The 23,215-nt window shown below is 42.8% G+C and overlaps 1 protein-coding gene across 1 annotated transcript in view; it reads right to left on the bottom strand.

The window, feature by feature from the left end:
* Positions 1–17,787: 17,787 nt before the first annotated feature.
* The window catches only part of LOC144762000 (fucolectin-like), an 824,530-nt gene continuing 819,102 nt past the window's right edge, over positions 17,788–23,215 (bottom strand). Inside the window, exon 5 of the mRNA XM_078647165.1 lies at positions 17,788–18,338. Coding sequence (XP_078503291.1) covers positions 18,164–18,338 — 175 coding nt within the window. The 3' untranslated portion in view covers positions 17,788–18,163. The remainder of the gene's footprint in view (positions 18,339–23,215) is intronic.

Here is a 23,215-nt window from a genome sequence, read left to right as displayed (position 1 = left end):
TGTAAGCCTGTGAGGAGAAATGTGGTTACTGCAAGGAAGGGTGAGCACACCCTGCCTATGTTTACCCCACCTAGTTGCTGGGAAAGTTGGGATGTAGATCTTTTATAAGTTCGTCTCTTATGGAATCAAGAATAATATGGGTAAGTATTAGTCTTAAATCTAATTCCTCAGGTCTCCTGTATATTCCCTCATCGGAAAAATCAGGGAAATCAATATTGTGGTGGGCAAGGGCAATAATAACATTACTTTGTAATGGGTTTTGTGACCAGGAAGAGGTGAATGTGGTAGGTAGTTCTAAGCCTGGGGAAAGTAGGCAAAAACGTACGTAGATCCAATCTGGTCTTTTGTGCACTGACGTGCCAAATATTCTCTTTCCATATACTGCATGCATGGGGCTTTTGATGGTGAAGGGTAGGCGGTGCAGAAGTGTAGCAGAAGATGCTATTTTTATTGTGTTTTGATGCACTTGCTTTGAATGGAAGGGGGTATGAAAATGCTGGTGCTACTGAGAGCTTGATTTGTCGGGTATGACTGTAATCAATGCCGAGTGCTTGAAATATGGTGAGAAGGACAGAGCTAGTTAATAGTGTCATGTGGATAAAGCAAGAGGGGTGACCGTCAGAGAGGCCCACAACGTGATTGTTAATCAGGTATACCATGAGTTGAGGTGGGGTATTGCTGCTGGAGTTATCGGTCATTCCCTTATATTGAGTTGGAGCAATGAGGTGGGCTCGCAAGAGCAAGCAGGGATGCCGAGTCTTGTCAATAATCGTGCAAGAGTGCCCTTAAGAGGGGTGTTGGATGGTCTTAAGAATGTGGGTGGAAAAGATAGGAATTGGAGTCGGAAAGTGTTAGGGAATCAGGAGTGTCGAGATGTGGGAGAGAGGCTGCTTCGGATTAAGCCACTGACTGTATGGAGTCTAATGAAGATTCCCTGTCTGTGACAATCACAATGGGGGAGGTAGCAGAATGGTGAGAGTAACCAAGGTGTTCAGAAGAAGCGGAGTGGGGAATAGATAGGGTGGAAGAGTTAGATGATTGGTCAGGCCAAAGCAGGTGGGGGCAAGTTGTGGCTGGAGATGGCAGGGTGAGAAATATATGTGGTAGGGCGTTGAATAGGTCGGTCAAGGAAAGTACAGAGATACAAACTTGGGTGTTTGGGGTGAAAGTGACCCCCAGAAGGTCCCAAGCATTGCATAGTATATCTCGGAGCTCATCAGAAAGGGGAGTGAATTAGCTAAAAGTAGTGTTATGGACAGCGGAAGGAATGCTGTGCACAAAATGGATAGTGCAATTGATAGTACGTGAGGGGGTGTTAGACATTACTGACGTGGGGGGGCGTTGGACATCACAGCTATGGAAGGCATGAAGCGGGTGGCAAGGGGCAAGGGAGTAATACTTCTCCCCCTTTTGTCTAGCAGTTGTAGAGGCAAATGATAGGCAAAATGTTGTGAATGAATGCGCTAATGGAAAAAGGCACGGCAAAAGTGGTGTGGGGGGTGTGATGTATTGGACCTCCCTAGCGAGGCTGAAATAATAGGAGGGCAGAGGCATGTGAGTGCGACCCAGACACCAGGTAAAGGAAATGGGGGGAAGGCAGTCGGCTATTGTGGGAAGGAGTCCAGACCATGGAGTGGTGGGTACTGGGGTAGGACAAGGGCAAGTAGGCGCAATGTTATTAGAAGCACAATAGGCAAATAAGAAGCACAATTGGCAAAAAGCAAGGCAATCATGAAACATGAAAAACAATTAATTGAAGAAAAAATTAGATAAAATATAAAAGATGCATCGTGAAAAATAGAATGATGTACTGTAAACAGACCTAGTTATTTAATCTTACTAGAAATGGTATTTCACCACGAAAGAACTTGAGATCAAACCCGGAAGAGGGAGGGAGAGGTGTGAACACTAATGTTGGGCCAAGGAGGAAAAAGAAGGCATAGAAAAAGGGGAGAGGGGAAGAGGATAGCAGTGTGTGTTGTAGTGTGGTCAGAAAGAGGAGAGGGGGGCAAAGGAAGGAGAAGAGAAAAGGTGAGAGGGGGCCCAGCGAAAAAATAAGAAAGGTAGAATAGAAATGGAGAAGGGTAGAATCGTGTGACAGTGCAGCGGAGCCAGCCGTGCTGAAAAGCCACGAAGGGGGAAAGGGAGGGTGAAGTCTGCTGTGACCACAAGTGACTTCTTCTTTTAGTGACAGCGAAGTACACAGTTAAAAAAACTACGTTATTTAGAGCAAAAACTGTTTAATTAAGGAGAAAACAGTTACACCCAATCCATGCAAAATGATGTCATTAAGGGAAGAGATAAAGACAGGAGGAATGCCCATGAAATAATGAGATCCAAAAGGACTGAATGGGCAAAGGAAGGAAGCCCGCATGCAAGAAGAGGGGGACCTGAGGCAGAAAGCACAGGCAGGAGACGGAGACCACAAGGTGAAGAAAAGAACCTCAGTGGAAGAAGAAAATATACAGATATCATAAAAAGGAGAAGAAAAACACTCGATCAAGAGCAAAATGCAATATGAATACAGTGTAGAGGCAAACAATCAATACAGGTCCAGAAATATAACCAAAATAGAGTACTGGAACCCCGCAGCAGAATGCAATGTGAAACCACCCCAAACCACAATGCGGACCACAATGCAATGCAATGTAAAACCACAATAGAGGACTGAAATCCCTATGCACAAAAAGACGCAAGGTCAATGCAATGTAACCCCATAAGCACAATAGAGGACTCAAACTCCTCTGTATCTATGAACAAGAGAACGCAATGTCAATGCAACATGAAATCATAATAGAGGACTCCAACCCCTATGTACAAGAAAAGGCAATGTCTCTTGAAGCAAAACCCAGGACAGTAAATTATGAACCTCTCCCCAGGACTCAAACCTGAGGCGTTAAGCCAAGAACATCAAACCCACATCAAGACCTGTACCCACAGGACATGTACAAGAGAAACCAACACTCTTTATCTGAAACAAAGGCGAAAATAGTGACCACACAAAGATATGGAGAGAGAGTGGGTGATAATCGTGGCCAGAGACATTGCTACAGCGGGTCGGAAAATCAGCCAGAGAGACCCCAGAGACCCCGCCTCACAACCACATACCAAGGACCAAGGTAATTCAGGGGGAAAAAAAAATACCCTTGGCTTACTCCGTGGTCAGCAGTGGGGGGAGACAGGACTCTTGGGGGCAATCTGTTGAAGTATTCCAGATCCACCGCAGGTGAGAACAGTCTTGGCACAACCGGATCCGTGGTCGCCAGCTGATAGAGGAGACTAAATCACTCTTCTGGTGTGGTCACCGTGGTCACAAGCCACCAAAACACCTCTTATCTGAGAAATAAGGAACACAGATATGAGACAAAGAAAAATAACGTTGAAGTGGCACTTTATTCGTTAAGTCATAAGCACATCAGAAAATGCATTCATCAATTCATTAGCCGGAGCAAAAACCTTTTAAATAGGCCTGGGTGGTAAATTTCGTTACGCTCGCTGAATTTGCGATATTTTGACATTTTCACGTTCCGCGGAGAGCGCGAAAATGTCAAAACAATCTGCCACAAAACTGAAGTATGTACTTGTTCGAGCTCTAAAAATGTGTTTTTGCGCATGTGGTAGTGACTTACCGGGTCCCTGAGTTCGCCGATGAGTTTTCCTATCCGTTCGCGTGCGCCACGAGATGTTGGACTGTTGGTAACCGATCGCGCTATTGCGCACAAGTTTGCGATCGTGAACACGACAGTCGACCAGGACGAGGAAGTAAGCATTGTGAGCAAGATGGCCGCGCCCATTAGCAACCACATGGGCAAGTGAGAGGTACATTTTCCTGCGAGCACGCAAAATATATCGCAAATGGCTTGGAAAAGCAATCTCTGCATCTTCGCGAAAGTTCCGCACGCTCACGGAGATTTTGTGCAATTTTACGATAGTTCGCAAAAGTCAATTTCGCAAATTCCCCACCCCTACTTTTAAAAAGGCTGACTTCAATCCATCAGCACTGAAACACAAGTGCATATTTTATAATGTGCAAGAGCCTAGAAGGCAGACTGGAACAAGGCTCCTTTTAAAAGGCACAATTGAAATCAATTAGAGAATAAAAATACAGAACACTTTCTATAATACTCAAATACCTAGAAGGCAAACCTTACTAGAGAAAACTAACCATGCAAGATCTAACACTTTAAGAGACCTTAAATGCAATGAATTGGTGAGGATGAAAAACACCAAGAATAAATAGAGAAATTAAAAAAGGCAAAAAGGATATCTAGATTGGGATGTGCCACCTGAGAATTGTCTTATAAGTCCCAAATCAGATATACGACCGGCCGTAGAACCCATGCTTGTGCTAGACGCTTGCAGGAGAGTTCTGAGCTCTAAGTGGGTGCTGGACCTATTATACCTGTTCAAAGCAGAACTTTAAAACTGCATTGACGGATGTTCTGGTCCAGGTGGTTGACCACACTCCCTAGGACACAGAAGTGGTCAAGTGCTTGGGCGGGTGATCAGCCATGCTGGTCGCAAAATATAAACAAATAACATTTGTAGCATATATATCTCTAAAAATATATATGAGAGCGGAACTTAAAAAACAGGTGTTGCCATCGCAAGATGCCGTAGTGGTTTCATTTAAGCAAGCTTGGAACATTTCAAAATAAAAATGAAGCAACGGTCAAAGAGTTACCAACTAGTCTTGTGTGAGTGTGTTGGTCTTGCAATTATGGAAAGTTTCTGCTCTGTGGTTGCCCAAGCTGCCTTGTCGTGTTAAGCACAAAGGAAATGTATGTTTAAGAACATCAGAGCCTAGTAGATTTTACTATCAAAGATGGTAACATGGGGCAGTGGGCTTTATGGCTTCGGCCTATTCAGGGGTGTAAATAAGGATATGTGGGCTACCACTTATTGATTGTGTATGGTAAAATAGTAAAAATAGCACATTTCCAGATTCTCATCTGGCAGGGCCTACATAGGGACCTTCATTTTACATGAGTCGAGCAAAATGCTATGTTGGGAATTCATATGGTAAAACGTGATCCTGCATCATAACTTAGGAGACAGGTGTGTAAAGCATCTAAAATCACAAATACATTAAATAAGTGAGACACAACCTAATACAAATTCCACCACCAATTCATTAACATAGAATTAAAATTTAATTAAAATGACAGCAACACAACAAATATCCAATGAAGGGAACTTGAGATATAAATGTTTTAAGATTAAATGTAAAAATTTGCTTTTTAGTACCTACAAGCAAAAAGGGCCACCTGGGGACGCCTGATCGTGACAAAGTTACAAACCGACTGCTATGGAGCGCAGCTTAGTACAATGAGCAGTAGGGTCCCTTCAAAATGTTACCTTTGCACTTTGTCATTTTTTTTTTTTTTGTCTCAACGTCGAGGAGGTCTCTTCGGGAAGCTGGCTTTGGGTTTGAATATGGTGGCTTCTTTCACCGGGGTGCCCAGGTCAATTCTTGGAAGGGAAATCTCCTCCATGACAAAAAGCTACAGAGTTTCAGCGGGGCAAACCTGAATTTCAGACTGGGTCATGGATCAGAGTCACTGGCTTGACTCTTGATGGCGGGTCGGTCAACGTATGGAGCTTTTTGGTCGGACTGCTCCAAATGATCTCAAACCTCTGGAGATGCCTCTAGTAGGTATTTTGTGTTCTTGAAGGGTCAACAATACCAGCCACGATTCCAGATGCTCTGAGTTCCTCCTTGGAGAATTTGGACTATAGTTCCCACAATGCACCTGGGAAAATCCGTTAAATTACAGCTGAAGGTGGTCAGCTGCTTTCTTCTTGGTGGATATAATACAAGTGGAACTCTTTTAAACTGGTGCTTTGATGGAGTCCACCCCTTCAACTCTTTGTGCAAAGCAAAGTTCTTCTTTTGCTGTAGTTGCAAAGTGTTTGGCAGGTGCAATACTTTTGGTGCAGGCCAGGGATCCAGCAGAGCAGTCATTCTTCTTGTTTCTTCCGGCAGGGATCTGAGGTGCTTGGCAGCTCTCTGATATCAACGTGAACTTCTGGTCAGGGCTGACAAGGAGTGGGGTACCCCTGAACAATGGAATGTGGTTGACACCCTCTGTGATAACCTCTTCTTGTTCACATAAGTTAAAAATGGAGACAATGCCTCCTGGAGCATTGGATCTGACAAACCCAACCTACAGCTGTGGCTAATATTACCTAACACTCCCCTTCCAGCCCCTCTTCTAATTCAGTTACAGGGGCTGCCATCTGGCTGGGGGTGCAGGAAGTTGGGGTGGGCCTGGCTGGTGTCCTTAATGTCATTCTCTCTTTGAAGACCAGTTTGGCTACCAAGCCCCCTTACTGCCCTGTGCTTGACAACAGCACATATCCTCCCAGCGGCTGTCTCATTGTTTTCTTTCAGGACACCTCACACCTCATCAAACAGCTTGGCTCAGCCTGACACAGGCTGGCCAATCAGGAGAGACTACTCTAGAGCTGTATTTAGTCACATTAGAAAAGCAAGTTCTGTAATTTCTTTTCTGTCATGGTAATAATGTCTAAACTTGGCAAGGTGTTAGATTTGTTTAAACTAATATTTAGACACTTTGAAATATTATTTTAGTTATCTTCTGTGATTAGTTAGACTTTATTAAATTTAAATAAAGTACTCACATGTTAGCCTATGCAGCTAAAACACTACAATTGGGAAAAACGAAATTGGCAGTTTTTCTTCACCAAGGCATATAAAACATCTTTTGTAATGTACCTGCTTTCAGTTACAAGGGACCCTACCCTCAGGCCACCTAGTGGATACATTATGGGTGACTTATAGGTAAGCATAAGGTAGTGCAAGACTTTTGAAGTACCTTTAATTCCAACATCGAATGTGCAAATAATTTTAATTTAAATGCCGCCTGCTATCCAGGGCTGGCTTTTCAAATGACAGAACGCAACAGAGCATTCCAACCTTAGGTGCAGTAAATCTGCTGGGCCTCTAAACCTACATGCCCTTCCATATTCTAGGGACTTACAGGCAGGTTGTCAGTACCAATTGTAATTACACCTAATTGCCATCTACATTTTAATCAGAGCATGGGCCCTGGGGCTGGTTAGCAGATCCCAGGGCACAAACAGGGTCAGTAACCACCAGTATCACTCAAAAAATGGAGGTGATCATCACAAAAGGGATGACTTTTTCACAGCTGACATCATTTCATGTGGCCCTTAAGATGAGAGGGGTCCACTCCAAAAACTGGGGTTCACTCCTGTTTGAGGTGATTCAGTAGTTGGGAGGGATACACTCCTGACCCTCAAAGGGACGGAGGTAGAATCTTACTCCCATATGAGAAAATCCCATTGCGGATATCCTTAAACACCTCCCCCCCTTTGAGGGGTCAAAGAACTTTCCACCCCTGTCCCATTCTTGTGCAGGTTTTGTGGGTCTTGTGAGGACTCTTTTTGTTTTTTAATTTTGTTTGTCCAGGGTTTTCCCCTAGGAGGGGACCTGTCTTGCCTTTATTTTCTTTTGATCAGCCCCTGGTATGGATTGCTACTATTGTACACCCTGGGACTCCCTTTTAGAGGGTTGGGGTGGGCATGATTGGTCACCTAGACCCACCCGTAGCTTCAGGAAACAGATATATTTTGGTGGTATAGAATCATGCCACAAGGTATCGGGAGGTCATACCCCTCAGGACAGTCATTGCTCCATCCGTGGCTTGGGCCCAATGATATTCACCAGAGTGGGTTTCCCAAATGGTGTGGGTTTGGATAGAGGCACTAATTTCATGTCTGGCTGTCTGAAAGCTATGTGGGATGAATGTGGTGTTATGTACAAGTTCACCACCCCACGTCATTCCCAGACTAATGATCTTGTGGAAAGGTTCAATAAGACCCTGAAGGGCATGGTCATGGGTTTGTCTGGCAAACTCAGGAGCAGATGGGGTATTTTCAACCCATGCCTACTGTTGACCGCAGGCTACTGGCAGATTTTTTTCAGTCAAGGAGCAAAGGAGAGGTCACCACACCAGATGGACATTACCAGTTCAAAGTAATGCCTTTTGGTTTAAAGAATGCCCCAGCACCTGCCACAGGTTGGTGATTAAGGTCCTGTCTGGGCTGGAACAGTACAGTGCAATTTATCTGGATGATATAGCTGTGTACAGTGCCGCCTGAGAGGATTACCTGAAGGGTGTGATTCAGGCCTCTTCAACAGGCAGGCCAGACTATCAAGGCCAGTAAGTGCCATATAGGGAAGAGTGCCGAGGTGTACCTGGGTCACCTTGTAGGTTGAGGCCATGTACAACCTGTCTAACCCATTATAGAAACTATTATGGATTGGGTAGCCCCAGCAGCCCAGACACAGGTCAGAGCATTCCTTGGTCTAACTGCGTACTATAACAAATGTGTTCAAAACTATGGTGCCACTGTGACTCAACCAGTCAGAACTCACTCTAAAAAGCAGCCCGAGAAAGTAAATTGGACCCTAAAGAGTTAGAAGGGCGTTGACACTTTGAAAGGCTATGTGGTCAGCACCAGTGTTACTGCCCCTGACTACACAAAGGAATTTGTGGTTCAGACAGATGATTCAGAACAAGGGATTGGGGAAGGTTTGGCACTAGTAAATGAAGCATGCCTAGATCACCCAGGACCTTCATTAGCAAGCAACTTCTCCCCAGAGAAAAAATATGGAGTGGCTTTGAGAGGGAAGCTTTTGCTGTATTTTGTTCCCTGAAGTTGAAACCATACCTATTTGGTACTCACTTCCAAGTTCAAAGTGACCGTAGACCTCTCAGATGGCTCATGAAGATGAGGGGAGAGACTACAAAACTGGTGAGGTGGCCCATTTTCCTACAGAGGATGGATTTCACAGTGGAATGGAGGAACAACGGTGAGCAAGCCGCACCAGCGTCTGGGCTAGCCGCTTCAGCGCACTGTGGCCCTCGATCCTGCTATACTATGCCTATTGAACAGCTACCTTGCCTCATGGTCTCGTGGCTAGTGCGTCATTCAGCAAAAGCCTCCAATTCAGTAGAGAAGCAAGGGCGGAGGGCAGAAACACATGACACTGTAGCTCTTTGATGTGTCACACTGCCTCAAAGGACCTTTCAGCCCCTCCAGGGTAACAATTGTGACGTTAATTAGCAAAAGGAGATCACAGCCTTCCTATTGTGCTGTAAATCAAATGTTTGCTACATGGGTCCTGAACCCAGAAGAAAGGAAAAAAAAGGAAAGCCGTTCTGCCGCTGTGGAGCTGTGTGGAAAGCATGAGACAACAATCTACAAATCTAGTGTTGTAGCTGCGGAGCGACGAACTGACGGCAGAGGTGGCAATGAAACAGAATGTAAGGGGCTAAATGCTGCAACCCACAATCCGCTCGCCACTCTCACCTTGTTCCACTCTTCACTTGATCGCCAACATTGACTCACACACCTGAGCAGGTAAGAATAATTTACCATTGGGAGCGGATAGAGAGTTAGAGAGTTGGGGTGTGGTGTATCTGGACTCACATTTAAGTGAAGTTGATTTGTAAGTTGCAAGTCTAAAAATGCCACTTGTAGAAAGTTGGCTTTTTCTTACTTTAAGCATTCCATGCCTCAGCCTATCTCTGAATACACGTCAGGGTTAAGATGACAGCTGGGCTTTGGGCATTTCCTCTAGACAGTCACATTGAGGGAGCTGGGGTGTGATATTTGCATCCTGATGGCCCATTGCCAGGCTGATGGGCCTTTCTGAGACAGATTGGGAGAAAGGATCTGATACTTGCACCCCAATATGCCGGTGCCTGTCCTCACATAAAGAGCGGCATACCCCCTGTAGAATGTGTTGGGCATGTGGCGGGAAAGGCAGGGACCTTGTGATCTTCAAAGCCCCTTTGATGTCTCCCCCATTTCAAAGAAACATTTGGGTATACGTTCTTGACCCCTGACACCACAAAATCTGAACTCTACTGGAACCAAGGGTATTCTGCCTGGAGGGAGAGTTGTTGTGCTGTAGGAAGGACTGCCACTTCGCTATTTGCTCGGCTGTGTTAGCCTGCTGATTACTGTGCTACATGACAAACTAGCACTTCTCAACTTGCTCCGCTGTGTTTGCCTTCTGCGATTTGGGAGTCCTACCTCTGCCTGAGGTGTCCCCTCCATTCCAGGTCTCAGAAATGGGTTTTGCAACTGTTTCAACCCTCAATGTTGATACAGCTCCAATGCAGCGGCTCCTCAGCAACAGCTTTTCCAGTTCAGACTTGGATCGACAATACCGACCCAACCACTGAAACCGCTTGACAATGATAGCGTGGCTCGACATTGACGCAGCGTCTGCATCAACATGGGGCTTGTCACTTAAGCTTCCATTGCTGGCACAGGTTGGCTCAGATGCTCACCTCCATCCTTGGATCAATGACAAAGCGTGCCTCTTGACTGCTTGTCTCTACTCTTCGACATTGACGCTTTGTTCCATCCAAGGTCACCGGGACCTGTCTGGGTCCTGCAGCAAGCCTGCCATTGTTCACGGTCAGCCTGAACTTTGGATTTGCACCAGTCCATTTGTGACCTCAAGTAACCTTTTGACTGCTAGTAACTTCTATGCACTGTTTTTGCATTTGATCTTTGAACATTTATATATTGAATTATTGGATTTTTGCTGGTTTGGTATTGATTTAACAAGATAAATATTCTAACCTGGTGTGGAGTCTCCGTGTCACTGTAATGTAAGTGTTGCAAAAATGCTTTAAACATTGCCTCCTAAGTAATGCCTGACTGATCTGTGCCAGGTGGGTATCTGACTTACCCTGACTAGAGTGGTGGTCCCTACTTGGACAGGGTGCACCCTCTGCCAACTAGAGACCCCATTTCTAACATACATACCCATCTAGTAGTAAGGATTGCGTCCTTAGATCGTGGGCATTTACTAAGGGCTAATTTGAGATTTTTATGAGCAACTGTGCACCCATGATTAAACAAACCATGCGGCTTCTTGCTCTTAAGCGGTTTGTGTACAACTAACTAGAAAATGGAGGAGCACAATGAATTAAATGCTTCTACAACAGTACAAGGCTCTTCATCTTGATGTGTGCTTGGTGTAACTGTGTGCTGATTGTCACTTTTGAGGACACACATGAATTGCTCATTGTTAATTTACACTTAATTTTTGCCCGCTTATTCTATGTGTATTTTATTTTGGGACCCACAGCTTTGGTACTACCACTGGTTAAATTGAGCCTGAAAAATGTGGTAAGCAAATTGTGGTCACTAGTACAGCTAGAAATGATGTTGAACTTTGAAAGCAAAGGTACAATGTTCGAAGCCAATAACATAAAATCAATGGGGATGTATGACGTTATAACGCATACTATTACAACGCATGCTTTTACAACGCAACTTTTAGAACGCAGGATCCATTACAACGAATACCATTACAAAGCATTTTTTTACAACGCATATACCTTTACAACGCATACCATTACAACGTAAGTATAGGTAAGTATATAATTTGTTTTAAAAATGTAAGGTACTAAATTTAATATAATTTAATTTTATTTAATTATAATTTAATTTTTTTTTTAATTTAATTTAATTTTTAAAAATATCCCTTTACCCAAAAACCCATACCTAGCCCTAGCCCTGAACCCTAAAAATACCCCTTTACCCAAAAACCCATACCTAGCCCTGAACCCTAAAAATACCCCTTTACCCAAAACCCAAACCTAGCCCTGAACCCTAAAAATACCCCTTTACCCAAAAACCCATACCTAGCCCTGAACCCTAAAAATACCCCTTTACCCAAAAACCCAAACCTAGCCCTGAACCCTAAAAATACCCCTTTACCCGAAAACCCAAACCTAGCCCTGAACCCTAAAAATACCCCTTTACCCAAAAACCCAAACCTAGCCCTGAACCCTAAAAATACCCCTTTACCCAAAAACCCAAACCTAGCCCTGAACCCTAAAAATACCCCTTTACCCAAAAACCCAAACCTAGCCCTGAACCCTAAAAATACCCCTTTACCCAAAAACCCATACCTAGCCCTGAACCCTAAAAATACCCCTTTACCCAAAAACCCAAACCTAGCCCTGAACCCTAAAAATACCCCTTTACCCAAAAACCCAAACCTAGCCCTGAACCCTAAAAATACCCCTTTAACCAAAAACCCATACCTAACCCTGAACCCTAAAAATACCCCTTTACCCAAAAACACACACCTAGCCCTGAACCCTAAACATACCCCTTTACCCAAAAACCCAAACCTAGCCCTGAACCCTAAAAATACCCCTTTACCCAAAAACCCATACCTAGCCCTGAACCCTAAAAATACCCCTTTACCCAAAAACCGAAACCTAGCCCTGAAAGCTAAAAATACCCCTTTACCCAAAAACCCAAACCTAGCCCTGAACCCTAAAAATACCCCTTTACCCAAAAAACCATACCTAGCCCTGAACCCTAAAAATACCCCTTTACCCAAAAACCCATACCTAGCCCTGAACCCTAAAAATACCCCTTTACCCAAAAACCCAAACCTAGCCCTGAACCCTAAAAATACCCCTTTACCCAAAAACCCATACCTAGCCCTGAACCCTAAAAATACCCCTTTACCCAAAAACCCATACCTAGCCCTGAACCCTAAAAATACCCCTTTACCCAAAAACCCAAACCTAGCCCTGAACCCTAAAAATACCCCTTTACCCAAAAACCCTACTTACCTATACTTACGTTGTAATGGTATGTGTTGTAAAAGTATATGCGTTGTAAAAAAATGCGTTGTAATGGTATTCGTTGTAATGGATCATGAGTTGTAAAAATTGCGTTGTAAAAGTCATGCGTTGTAAAAGTTGCGTTGTAACGGGTGCATACCAATCAATGGTACTGCAATTACTATTTCCTTTATATGCAGGGTTGTTTTTGTATTTGAGGGATTATATTCAAAAGCAAGTTCTTAGGCATTGAAATGTATCACCTCCCCATATGGGACATACCTAAAATGCATCATCTCTGCCCCTCTCTGTCCAATAAACCACAGGTCAAGGTGTTACCTTGATTACATAAGCAAATTTTAAAATCTCCTACTCATAAAAATAAGGCCTCTTTTTGTGCTTATCCTGGAATTTAGCCAGGTAAACATCAAGATCCTCAATTACCTAGATAGATCTGATAATACAATATTATAATAAAAATGAACCAGCCTAAAATCAAACGTTTCAGGAATCATTTATAGCAGCAGTTAATAAAAAGGGGTGCATTGGACTTGATTATCAAGTTTGGTCAGCTTAACTGAAATTAACATGCCCAAAACTTCCTTGTGTCCTGCCTGCATTTCAAAGAGTTTCTGGACTGCACAATAGTAGGATCCATTTAGGTAGACATTATCTATGTCCCATGTCTCTTGACAGCAAATGAAATCATAGTCATTAACAAAACACAGTCAATCTAGGTTTAACAGTTTTGAGCAGATACCAGCAACAACCCATGAAAGCAACACAATGCTGTGGTGTAAAGGAACACCAATTAAGGATGGAGCGGCAATTGACAATCAGGACTTAGGTTGGACTCTGCGAGCAAAACACCTTGGATTCCCATATGGTGCATGGAATTAGGGATACCAGAATAAACCAGCCAATCTGTATACCGGGTTAAAGCAAGAACTTTGTATTTGTTCTTTGTTTGTATTTTGTATATAATTGGGGAATTGGGTTCATTGTTAAAACCAGCAACAAGAAGAGATTCAGTGGGCATGCTAATATTTGTCTAAAAATACGCTAATGGCAGCGCTTTGTTGAAGCCGAGTTTGTAGGCTAATGTAGACAGGAGTTGAAGTAAAGTTCTCAGAGCAATAGTATTAATAAAGTTTATTATCACACAGTCCCCAGGGGATTTCTTTGCGCAGTTGTCAATCCAAGGGGTCATTCTAATGGAGATGATTTCTGCAGATAGATCATATGTCCACTGCGAGTTCTTTTTGAGACAGTAAGCAGAATTAATTTTTAAAGCAAAATGGTCTTTCCTTTGTAATTGTGACAGCATGGGAACAGAAGGGGTACATTCTTGGGGGGAGCTAGAGATAGACACTGGTATCTGGATTTTAAGGACCGATCATGTGCAGTACAAGCCCTCTTAACAACCTGTCAATTTCTTCCTAGAGATGACAAATTCATGGCATTTACGCCTTATGCTTCGGGTGCAATTTGCACAGTTGGTGCCCAGTCTTTGGATGTGAGGGCTGAATAGAGATGCTCTCGTGGGGCTTGCTAGAGTCAGAGCCACGTACTTTAGAATAATTTTTTAATTTATTGTCCATCAATTTTAATTTGTCTAGGAGTACTGTGCAAAACCCTTTGAGGGATTCCTCTCACTTTTCAAAACATTTGGGACAGTATTCTTTTAATCTAGACTCCAAGGCTGCCAAATCCATTGAAGTAATGTTCCCTGAGTATCTAACTTTCATCTTGCGGCAATTTCTGGTATCGGCCTACAACATTTCTGGGTTTTGGCACCATGGAAGTACAAAAGAGTCTTCTCTTTTTAAGTGGGAATGAGTTGGGTAGTGTGGTGGTTGCTGGTGAACTATCTGTTGGAGGGTCAAGTATTACACAAGGGTCCCATCTATTAATTATTTGTGATCTTTCCTGACTCCCCCTTCTTCATTCCTGGAGTTTCCTATATCAATTCCTGGATCTTCTGGTATCCCTGTGCACTCCGTATTGTGACTTGTGCTTTTAAGCTGTGACTCGACAGACAGTTGAGACAATTGTTTTTTAACAGTGTGTAACCTAACCTCCTCCAGCTGAATACAGTGTTCATAGCCCACATCACAGAAGTCAGATAATTAGTAATTGACTCAGTTGTTGTGATTTGTTGATGTTTTGTTCTCAGGGAGCAAATTGATGTTTCTCTTACCATTGATTAATGAATCCTTCGATCGGGAACAAGTGGACTATAAAAAGGAAAGAGTTACCTTTGAACTGAATGTGTTTTGCTCTTATCAGAGCTCTTCAGAGAGGCTCCCTTGATTTGTTACCATGGGTAAAAAATAAGTAGTGTTGCCCCCTCATTGACACCTGGAAATAAATACAAACTCTCAAGGTATGGGTATTATTCTTTTTTTTAAAACAACCTCCTGCTTTGGGAGTTTGTTTCTAAAAGACAACATTTGTTTATAAAGTTTGGTGGATGGCATCATAACTGATGGCGGACATTCCGCAAGCTAATTGTACATTGAATTTGATGATGGTCCCTTTCAACGTACATAGGTGACTGATTGGTGGACGGCCATCTCTAAATTTGGGAGACAACAGTCTCCGCTAACCAAGACTGATGAGAACTGTTCTTCAAGCTTTAAACCAGGCCAATAGTATTCTCTCCCAGACATGTGAGTCCAACAATGAAAGCAAGTTCCCCAAAACCAAAAGAAGTGTAAAGGTGCTCCACACATTTCTACATTATTCTGCATAAAGTATTCTAAAAGGTTATTGGTGGGTAAGTTTTAATGTAACGCTTCTTCTTTCCACTGCTCCGTCTTTCCTTTGAACCTGATGAGCTCATAAAACATTCCCTGTCTTATTAAGATATAACTTCAACATCATTGCCTTTGGACCTTGACAACCGGTCTCTAATACAGGCTGTGGTAAGACCTGACCAGATGAAGAATGCCATTATATAGGTTCATTACAGCTCAATGATGAACCTGTCATGTGAAATGGCCATTTTTTGAGTGGCTGCCACTTTTTGTAAACAGTAATATTATAATTGGCAAATATTAAAATTAAAATGAATATTAGACTGACTGTATTCTGTGAGGCATTGGTCTCCGATCACTACCCCATGCAAAGTTGTGAACTTTTTTCTAAGTAAAATACCCATACCAAGCTTTATTGGTTTTATGCATGCTGTGCAAGTCCCAAAAAAGTATGCGATGTATGTAATTCCCATGTGCAATTGACAGCACCCCCTTGAACACTTGGGTCTCCCGCGTGATCAATCTTTGAGGGAAATATTAGGCCATGTGATGGAAGGGTGGTTTGGAGAAAGAAACATCTGTCTTTTCTCTTCCTTCTCAAACACTTGCTGGCTAGGGTGCAATCAGTCATTTAAGATGAGTGTCTCTGCAAACCGTTAGGTCTCGGGCAGAGTCACATATGCATTTGTGAGAAGCATGTCAGCAAAGAGAAAAAGCAGCTATACAAATGGGAAATCATACAGATGTTGAGTAAATGTCCCAAGCTGTCCTGTGGGGACTTAGCCAGGTATGAAGACTATATATGTGGCACCAGAGAGCGAGTTGGTGCAGGATTACCCATGTCAGGCCAATCCCCTCTGGATTGCTGCTTGCTGCCCCAACTGGTCTCCCTGCCAGAGGCACACAACACCTCTCACCACCTAAGTCTTTGTCGTTGTTGTGGGAGCAGTTTTCACACTGGGCAGCAGCTGGATTGCTAATGTAAATTTGCCTCCAAGAGCATCAGGACAGGGTAACTTTTTAAAAGTTACTTTTCCTTAATATTAGTCACCCTGAGCAGGGGTTTAGTTGGGTATGAAGACACTATAAGGGTCTGTGCAGGATTACTCATGTCAGGCCAATCACTCTGGACTGCTACTAGAGCTTGGAAAATATAAGTTGCATTATATGTTGATGTCTCTGGCAAGATATTAGTTTGAAGTCAGTATATATTATACACAGACCCACACAATTGCATTCAGATACAATGTAAGAAAGTGTAAAAAGTAAGAAAGGGACTTATTAATTGAGGTTGATAGTAGTCCACCACAAGTAATATTATCTTTATCATGTTACGTCAAGTTAAAGGATTCAGTAGTTTAAACCTGAACTCAATCCATGGTAGCAATTACAAGGAGCAGGCACGCTCTACTTAGATAAAATATGTAAAGCATTTAGAAATACCAAAACAGTTAAAAAGTAAAAACCACAGCGTAAGAAAAATGTGTATTATTTTATGACCAAAAATTACATAAATTCCAATCAGGTGAACCAGAGATATGAATTGTCGAAGATTTAAGTAACAATAGTTCCAAGAGGCACAAAGCACCAATGATCTGTGGTCGCTGGAGACTGGGACCTTGATTTCTCCTTTGGATTTAATCTCTGATATGTAGGAATGGAAGAATAAGACACTTCAATAAGATTTATTAAAAGTCTGACATCACCATTACGTGGACTTTAAAATATATTGAAAATAGTTGTTCAATCATTTATTTAGCTGGTCCCTAACTGGAGATAGGAGAATGAATATTTAATAGTATTTCCTTAGTGTTTCCCTATGTGACAGCCCACCTCCTAACATTGAAAATAGCTTTTGGATGCTAGTCACAGTAAGGCCATGATAATGTTAAATTTATACATGTCCTTCATTTAACTACCATGTAACCTGCCTTGTGGGCTACAAGGCCTACATAATGTTGACTTTTTAATACTAAAAAAGAAGTGTTTCTCCTGCCAAAAAGGGATAATCTGTCAGGATGGGCTGCAGATTTATAAACTTCTGTAGCCAGGCTACAGTGGCAAGCCTGAAGTCATGTTTGCATGAACACACTACTGCATGGTAAAGTAGTTCTCCTTTCCATGCCATGGGAAAATTGTAGGCTGCATAAACTATTGCCTTTCAGGAGAGTTAAAATTATGCCAATGAGGGCTTAGCCAATTCAACACTTTTTTTGGGTCAGACCATAAGTTCTGGACAGCAGTATCCCAGTGTGCAGAGTCTAAAAACTAACAATAAAATAAAACAGTAGAACAGGGAGTGGCACTCTAAAAGGAGCATTTTCTCATATCACATACAGGACAAGACAAATAGGTTGTGATTGGGTTAACCTTTATTACCATCTAGTATAGCCACTGAAAAAGTGGTGTTTTAGTGTCTCAGTTTTGTAACAATTTCCTTATTCAGTTTTTGGTTACATTATGAATACGTGCATTACAGAATACATCTAGTACAATGGAAACCCCTTTACAGTTATATACTCATTGAATTAAACTGAAAGAAACATTTCAACATATTTTTTAATCAAATGAAGAAAAATTAAGAATATAGAACTGAATACCAAAAATTTAGGGCGGTAATTTGAATTAGCAGTTTGTTTCAGCAATTGCAGAACAACTCACGTGTATTCAATACATTGATTCAATAGTTCACAAATATGCCATTTTCTGTGTAAGTTTAGTTGAATATAACTAATTGTTATTTGATTAACCCTTTTTTTTTGGTAGAATTTGTTTTTCTGGTTCAGCAAAGACCTGTACTTCACAAAGCGCGAGGTACTCCTTTCGGCCTCGTATTACAACGTTCACATAACGGCCCACCATTCCTTTGCAAGGAAAGTTCACAGTTTTACCACTTTCGATACTGGAAATGGAGCCGCACCTGGGGAACCAATAAAAAGGCAAATCTGAATTAACTCATTGCTGTTTGAAACAATCTGCCTTCCTGTGTTTCAATAATTTTTCAAAAAGCTGTTTGAGGACACACATTGACAAAGAGATTCGGTTTGATTTTTGAATTGTTCATACAGATATACTCATGACTTACATGCACACATAGAGCAGGCACACGTCCATAGACTAACATATGTAAACCATTTTCTTCAAGTTCAAGTGACATTAGGGTCAAACTTCAACAATATATAGGCACAGGCACCAATATAAATTTGATCCCTCATTAATGAAGTAGATAGGTAAAGAGTGTGGCCCATGTTTGTAAATTGGAGCAGTTTTGATCTTGTAAAGACACACTGTGTAAGTGTTTTGCAAGGTTTGCAAGATTGCATAGATTTGAACTTACTACAGGCAATGTTTCCTTATCATCAGGGAATTGTCACCATCATCCATGAGGGAAGTGACATGAGTAGTGACTATATATTCCCCACTCCAGCATGCTGGCCTCAGTTCTTGACTGTTTTTCCCCACCACAAGCAGAGAACAAACTGAAAAGAAATGACTGGTGTTAGAAATGGGGGTCTCTAGTTGGCATTGGCTGGCGCCAATTTCCAAATAGGGACCCTTCTTCCTAAATCAGGGCAAATGGGCTGCCCCTTTTGTCAACCCCTGCCCAACTATGCGGTAACATAGCAAGAACAGTTAGGCCTATCTCAGAAGCAGTGTCTGAAGCATTTATGACCAAGTACAACAATACAGTAACAACACCACAAAAGGACACAGCTTGGGTAGGTATTGAAATAAAAATATCTTTATCTAACAGTTGAACTCGAAACTCTCAAAGCGTTTCAACAAGCTACATTGCACGTAAACGAGGAGGGACTAAAAAAGGCAATAACGTATTCACCAGAACGTGACAAAGACTGAGTTTAAGGCCGGGGCCTACGTGACCCTTTGCGCACCAGGTACCTGCCGTTGAAAGGGGACACAGACCGCAGCTTCTCGAGGTTAAATTTTAAAAGTAGTGTCCAATTTGGGATTCCCGCTACATGTCCCTTTGGAAGTACCTGTTTTCATTAGGAATCATTCTTGCAGAACAGTCTTGTAAATTGTACATTTATTAAGTATGTGTCTCTTTAAGAAGCACTGTAAGACTGAATGAATCAGTCCTTACAAAGAGAAGAAGCATGCTTTCTAATTGTTTTAAATGCTGAACGTCCTCTTAAAAAGACTGTTCTATGAGAACAAAATGCACTAAATAAATGTTGCCCCGGGAAAAGTCCATGAGTTGAACATCAATGTGGGCAGAAATTACAATTTATGAATGAAACCTGACCAGAACAAACAGTAGCACAGAGGTGACAGGTACATTTTTGTAAAATACACTGGTGCAGTGCTGTGTGTGACTTGTGTTTGAGCTAGAAACGTTTTGTTATTTGCAGATTGTGGATTATGTGGAAGATGGGCAAATTCTAATTTACGTGGAAAATTGCTGCATTTGCGTAACCCCTCTGTACCAGTGGGGGTGGAAACTTTACTGACTGGATGGATCTGATGGCCCATCTCTTTCCAGAGTCTCTTTTGATCTGTTAACTCTGGATGAACAGGAGAAGCCCAGGCCTCCTTGGAAGGTTGCAGCACCTCTGGCACACCACCTCTGAATAGTGGCATTGCCTAGCGTTGAACATCATCTTGGGATGTGAGGCACAAACATAGACTAGCTAAAGATGGAGCTTGCAGAATGAGGTACCTTCTCGTGCGTTCCATGCCCTTTGAAGATAGTTTCCGCTTTCAATCAGAGAAACCTACACTACAGACTGCAATTGTGTCAAAAATGATAAACAAGCTATGTTTACAGTCTCAAATATACAAATGTAGCATAATAATTATTTTCTATCGCAATGCGTTGCGTCTGTTATACACACAGTTGAGGCCGACTGTCACTTGCGCTGCGGGCTCTCGGCTCAGGGCCTTGGTATCTCTGCAGCCCAGCTGAACCCTGCTGGGAGTAGCGGCTGCCCTTCCTGTGTCAGAAGTCCTGAGGGGTCTGTTGTTCCTAAAGATTCATTCTGCCAGGGTGTGGAAGCTACCACTGCCTCGTGCGTAAGGGGCAGATTTTTCTGTTCACCCTCCTACAGGAGGTGCATGCAAGAAGGGACGTTTGGCACACCTCCCCCGGTTTGAAGGGGAAAGGGAACCACAACTAGTATTTGAAGTGGACCCTTCATACTCTGGGGTGTTGGTGCAACTGCACCTGTTGCAGAATTGGCAGCTCTGCCCCCTGCCTTTCTGTCCCTCGGGGGCGTTAGGTTTCTAAGCGTGCCTGCCTGGAGTGCTATGTGAGGGGGTGCACATAAACAAAAGCCCTGTGTTTGAGCTGTCCTGCATCGCCAAGAGACATTTGTGTTTCTCCATAGCACTATGCTTGATACCCCTCAACATCCAAAGGTATTAAACATGTGGACATACAGATGTGGGACACAGCGCTTACCTGGAAGCTAGTGCTGTGCAGGAGGCCCGGTGCATAGAAACTTGGTTATAAATCTGGACGATAGCAGCAACATCATTGACTCACTCACAATACAAAGCAAATAAACACATAGGACTTACTAGATGGTATGTTACAAGTTAGATAAAAAGCAATGTTCACCAGATCATCTCTTAGCTGGAAAGCTATGCGGTGGTCATGCATGCATGCTCAGCTCTTGGAAAGAAGGGCGTTGCACATCAGAACAATCTCCAAGTTCGAGCCACCACTTTACCCAACACCTCTGCTCTTAAGAAACCGGGTAAGAATAATGAATACCCACTCATCTCCAATGGGATGGCTGACAAACCTAGTGTTATCCCTTAAAAAAAACCAGGGCATCTAAGCAAGGACATACAGGATTAGGAAATAAAGGGGCAGTAATAGTGGATGTACATGCCACGGAAAGGGGGGATCGGAGAGACCTATCCAATAATGCTCAAAGTGATGGGGTTATAACAAATACTGAGGTTGGCAAGGGAGATTTCTGGGGGAAACTGGAGGGTATGGTAAAAAACTTGCTGGAACCCATCATATCAAAATTGTGTGGTGTTGAGTTGAGGTTACAGTCTTTGGAGTCTTCATTGGCTAATTTGTTTAATACAACTGGTACACGAGACATTCATAATACCAACTCCAGACCCTTAAGTGCGATGGAAAGAACAGTTGACAGTAATTATATTGTGGCTGTTCCAGTACCAACTAGCACTCTGTTAAAAGTGGTACCAGCAATTTGTCTGAAAGATTAAAAGACACCACACCCCCAGTGCAACCCGTAGCTAACAGGAGGAAACCCCCCTCTCCAGACCTAACCTAGAGGTCTGTTGAGGGTCCTCGCCTGACCCGAATACCCATGGTTATTGACCTCCCGCCAGAGGCCACCCCTTACGTGGTTATCTTGAGCCATGTCCCTGCTCTTCCACTCGGAGAGTCTGAAAGGTATGATCAGTTGTTCAATAAGACAGTGTTTTGGCTTAGCCAAAACACCCCTGAGAGAGCAAGTACCATTAATAATATAATAATGGTGCGCAGGGTAAACTGGATTGGCAGCTCTAATAAGGCAGGGAGCGGGGTTTGCATTAATATTAACTTTAATAATCCTCACACTGCGGGCAGCTTGATATTAAGAGGACCCCGATTACAATTGTTGCAGGGAACTAACATTAAATTATTACCTTTAGGGTTCTTTTACAGACCAGTACCAGGGAGGTATCCAGGTAGATCTGCTCAGGAGAAAAACTGGCGGTCAGTAGATAGGTCCAGGGTGAGATCCTTCTCCGACCATGTTCACCCTCAGCCATCAGCCATCACAGAACATGCATGGTAACTTAATTCCCAATAGACACAGACTCCAAGTCCATAACAGGTATGAAATCCTGTCTGGCCTGGAGTCTTGTGATTGACTTGAAGAGACCAGTGTCTTGGGTAGAGGGAGGCCTGATGCCTCAGGTACTGGGATGGCGGAAACACCTAGGGGAGGTCTGAACAATCTTATCTCCTGGAACATTGCAGGGCTAGCTGCTGAGTTAGTGAACCCTACCTGGATTGCTTATATTAGACAATTTCTGATTATTTGTTTGCAAGAAACTTGGTCGGTTGAATGTGAACTCCTCCTGGAAGGATACACGGCACACTTTGTGCCAGCTACTGTTTCCACCAGGGGTAGATCCAAGGGGGGTTTGGTTATTTACGTCTCTGTAGCTTTGGCATGCAGAGTACGTGTAATCGCTACCTCCAAGCGGGAATTCTTGCTTTAACTTTAACAAAAGGGAACTGCATGGTTGGTCTGGTAAACTTTTATAATTCACCTATTTCACTCTCGGATTATAGTCATTTAACTGCTCTGAATTCTTTTATTAATAAGTCCATGAGTCATTGTCTTCACAATCTTATGGTTATGGGCGATTTTAACATTCATCCTTGTGGTAACCCCGTGACTGTATGTACTTCATGCCTGAGTTGCTCCCGAATCCAAGGTTTTCATTATGAGCACTCGACCGAGGGGGAGTTGCTTAATGATTTGATTAATGATCTTGATCTAACATCTACCATGGCTCTAACGGACCCTTATATTACATTTGAAGTACCCACTTTTAAGGGTCATGGGAAGGGACATTTACTGATTTTATACTGATTTCGTCCCCTATGCAGTCCTTTGTGGACTCTTTCTTAATTGAGGAGAACGAATTCAGTGATCACAATCCCCTTTCTTTGTACCTAACAGGTCCTTGGGTCTCAAAGTTAGGATCAAACACTAACCAGGGACAACTGCGTACATCGGATGGTAAGCGCAAATTAGATGGACCCAAATCGCCCCTGAGTTGTTCTATAATGACAAC

Source organism: Lissotriton helveticus, chromosome 6 (genome assembly GCF_964261635.1).
Source record: "Lissotriton helveticus chromosome 6, aLisHel1.1, whole genome shotgun sequence".
NCBI classification, from domain to species: Eukaryota; Metazoa; Chordata; class Amphibia; order Caudata; family Salamandridae; genus Lissotriton; species Lissotriton helveticus.
The sequence above is the reverse complement of the archived record's forward strand: the minus strand, read 5'-3'. Positions and strand labels throughout refer to the sequence as shown.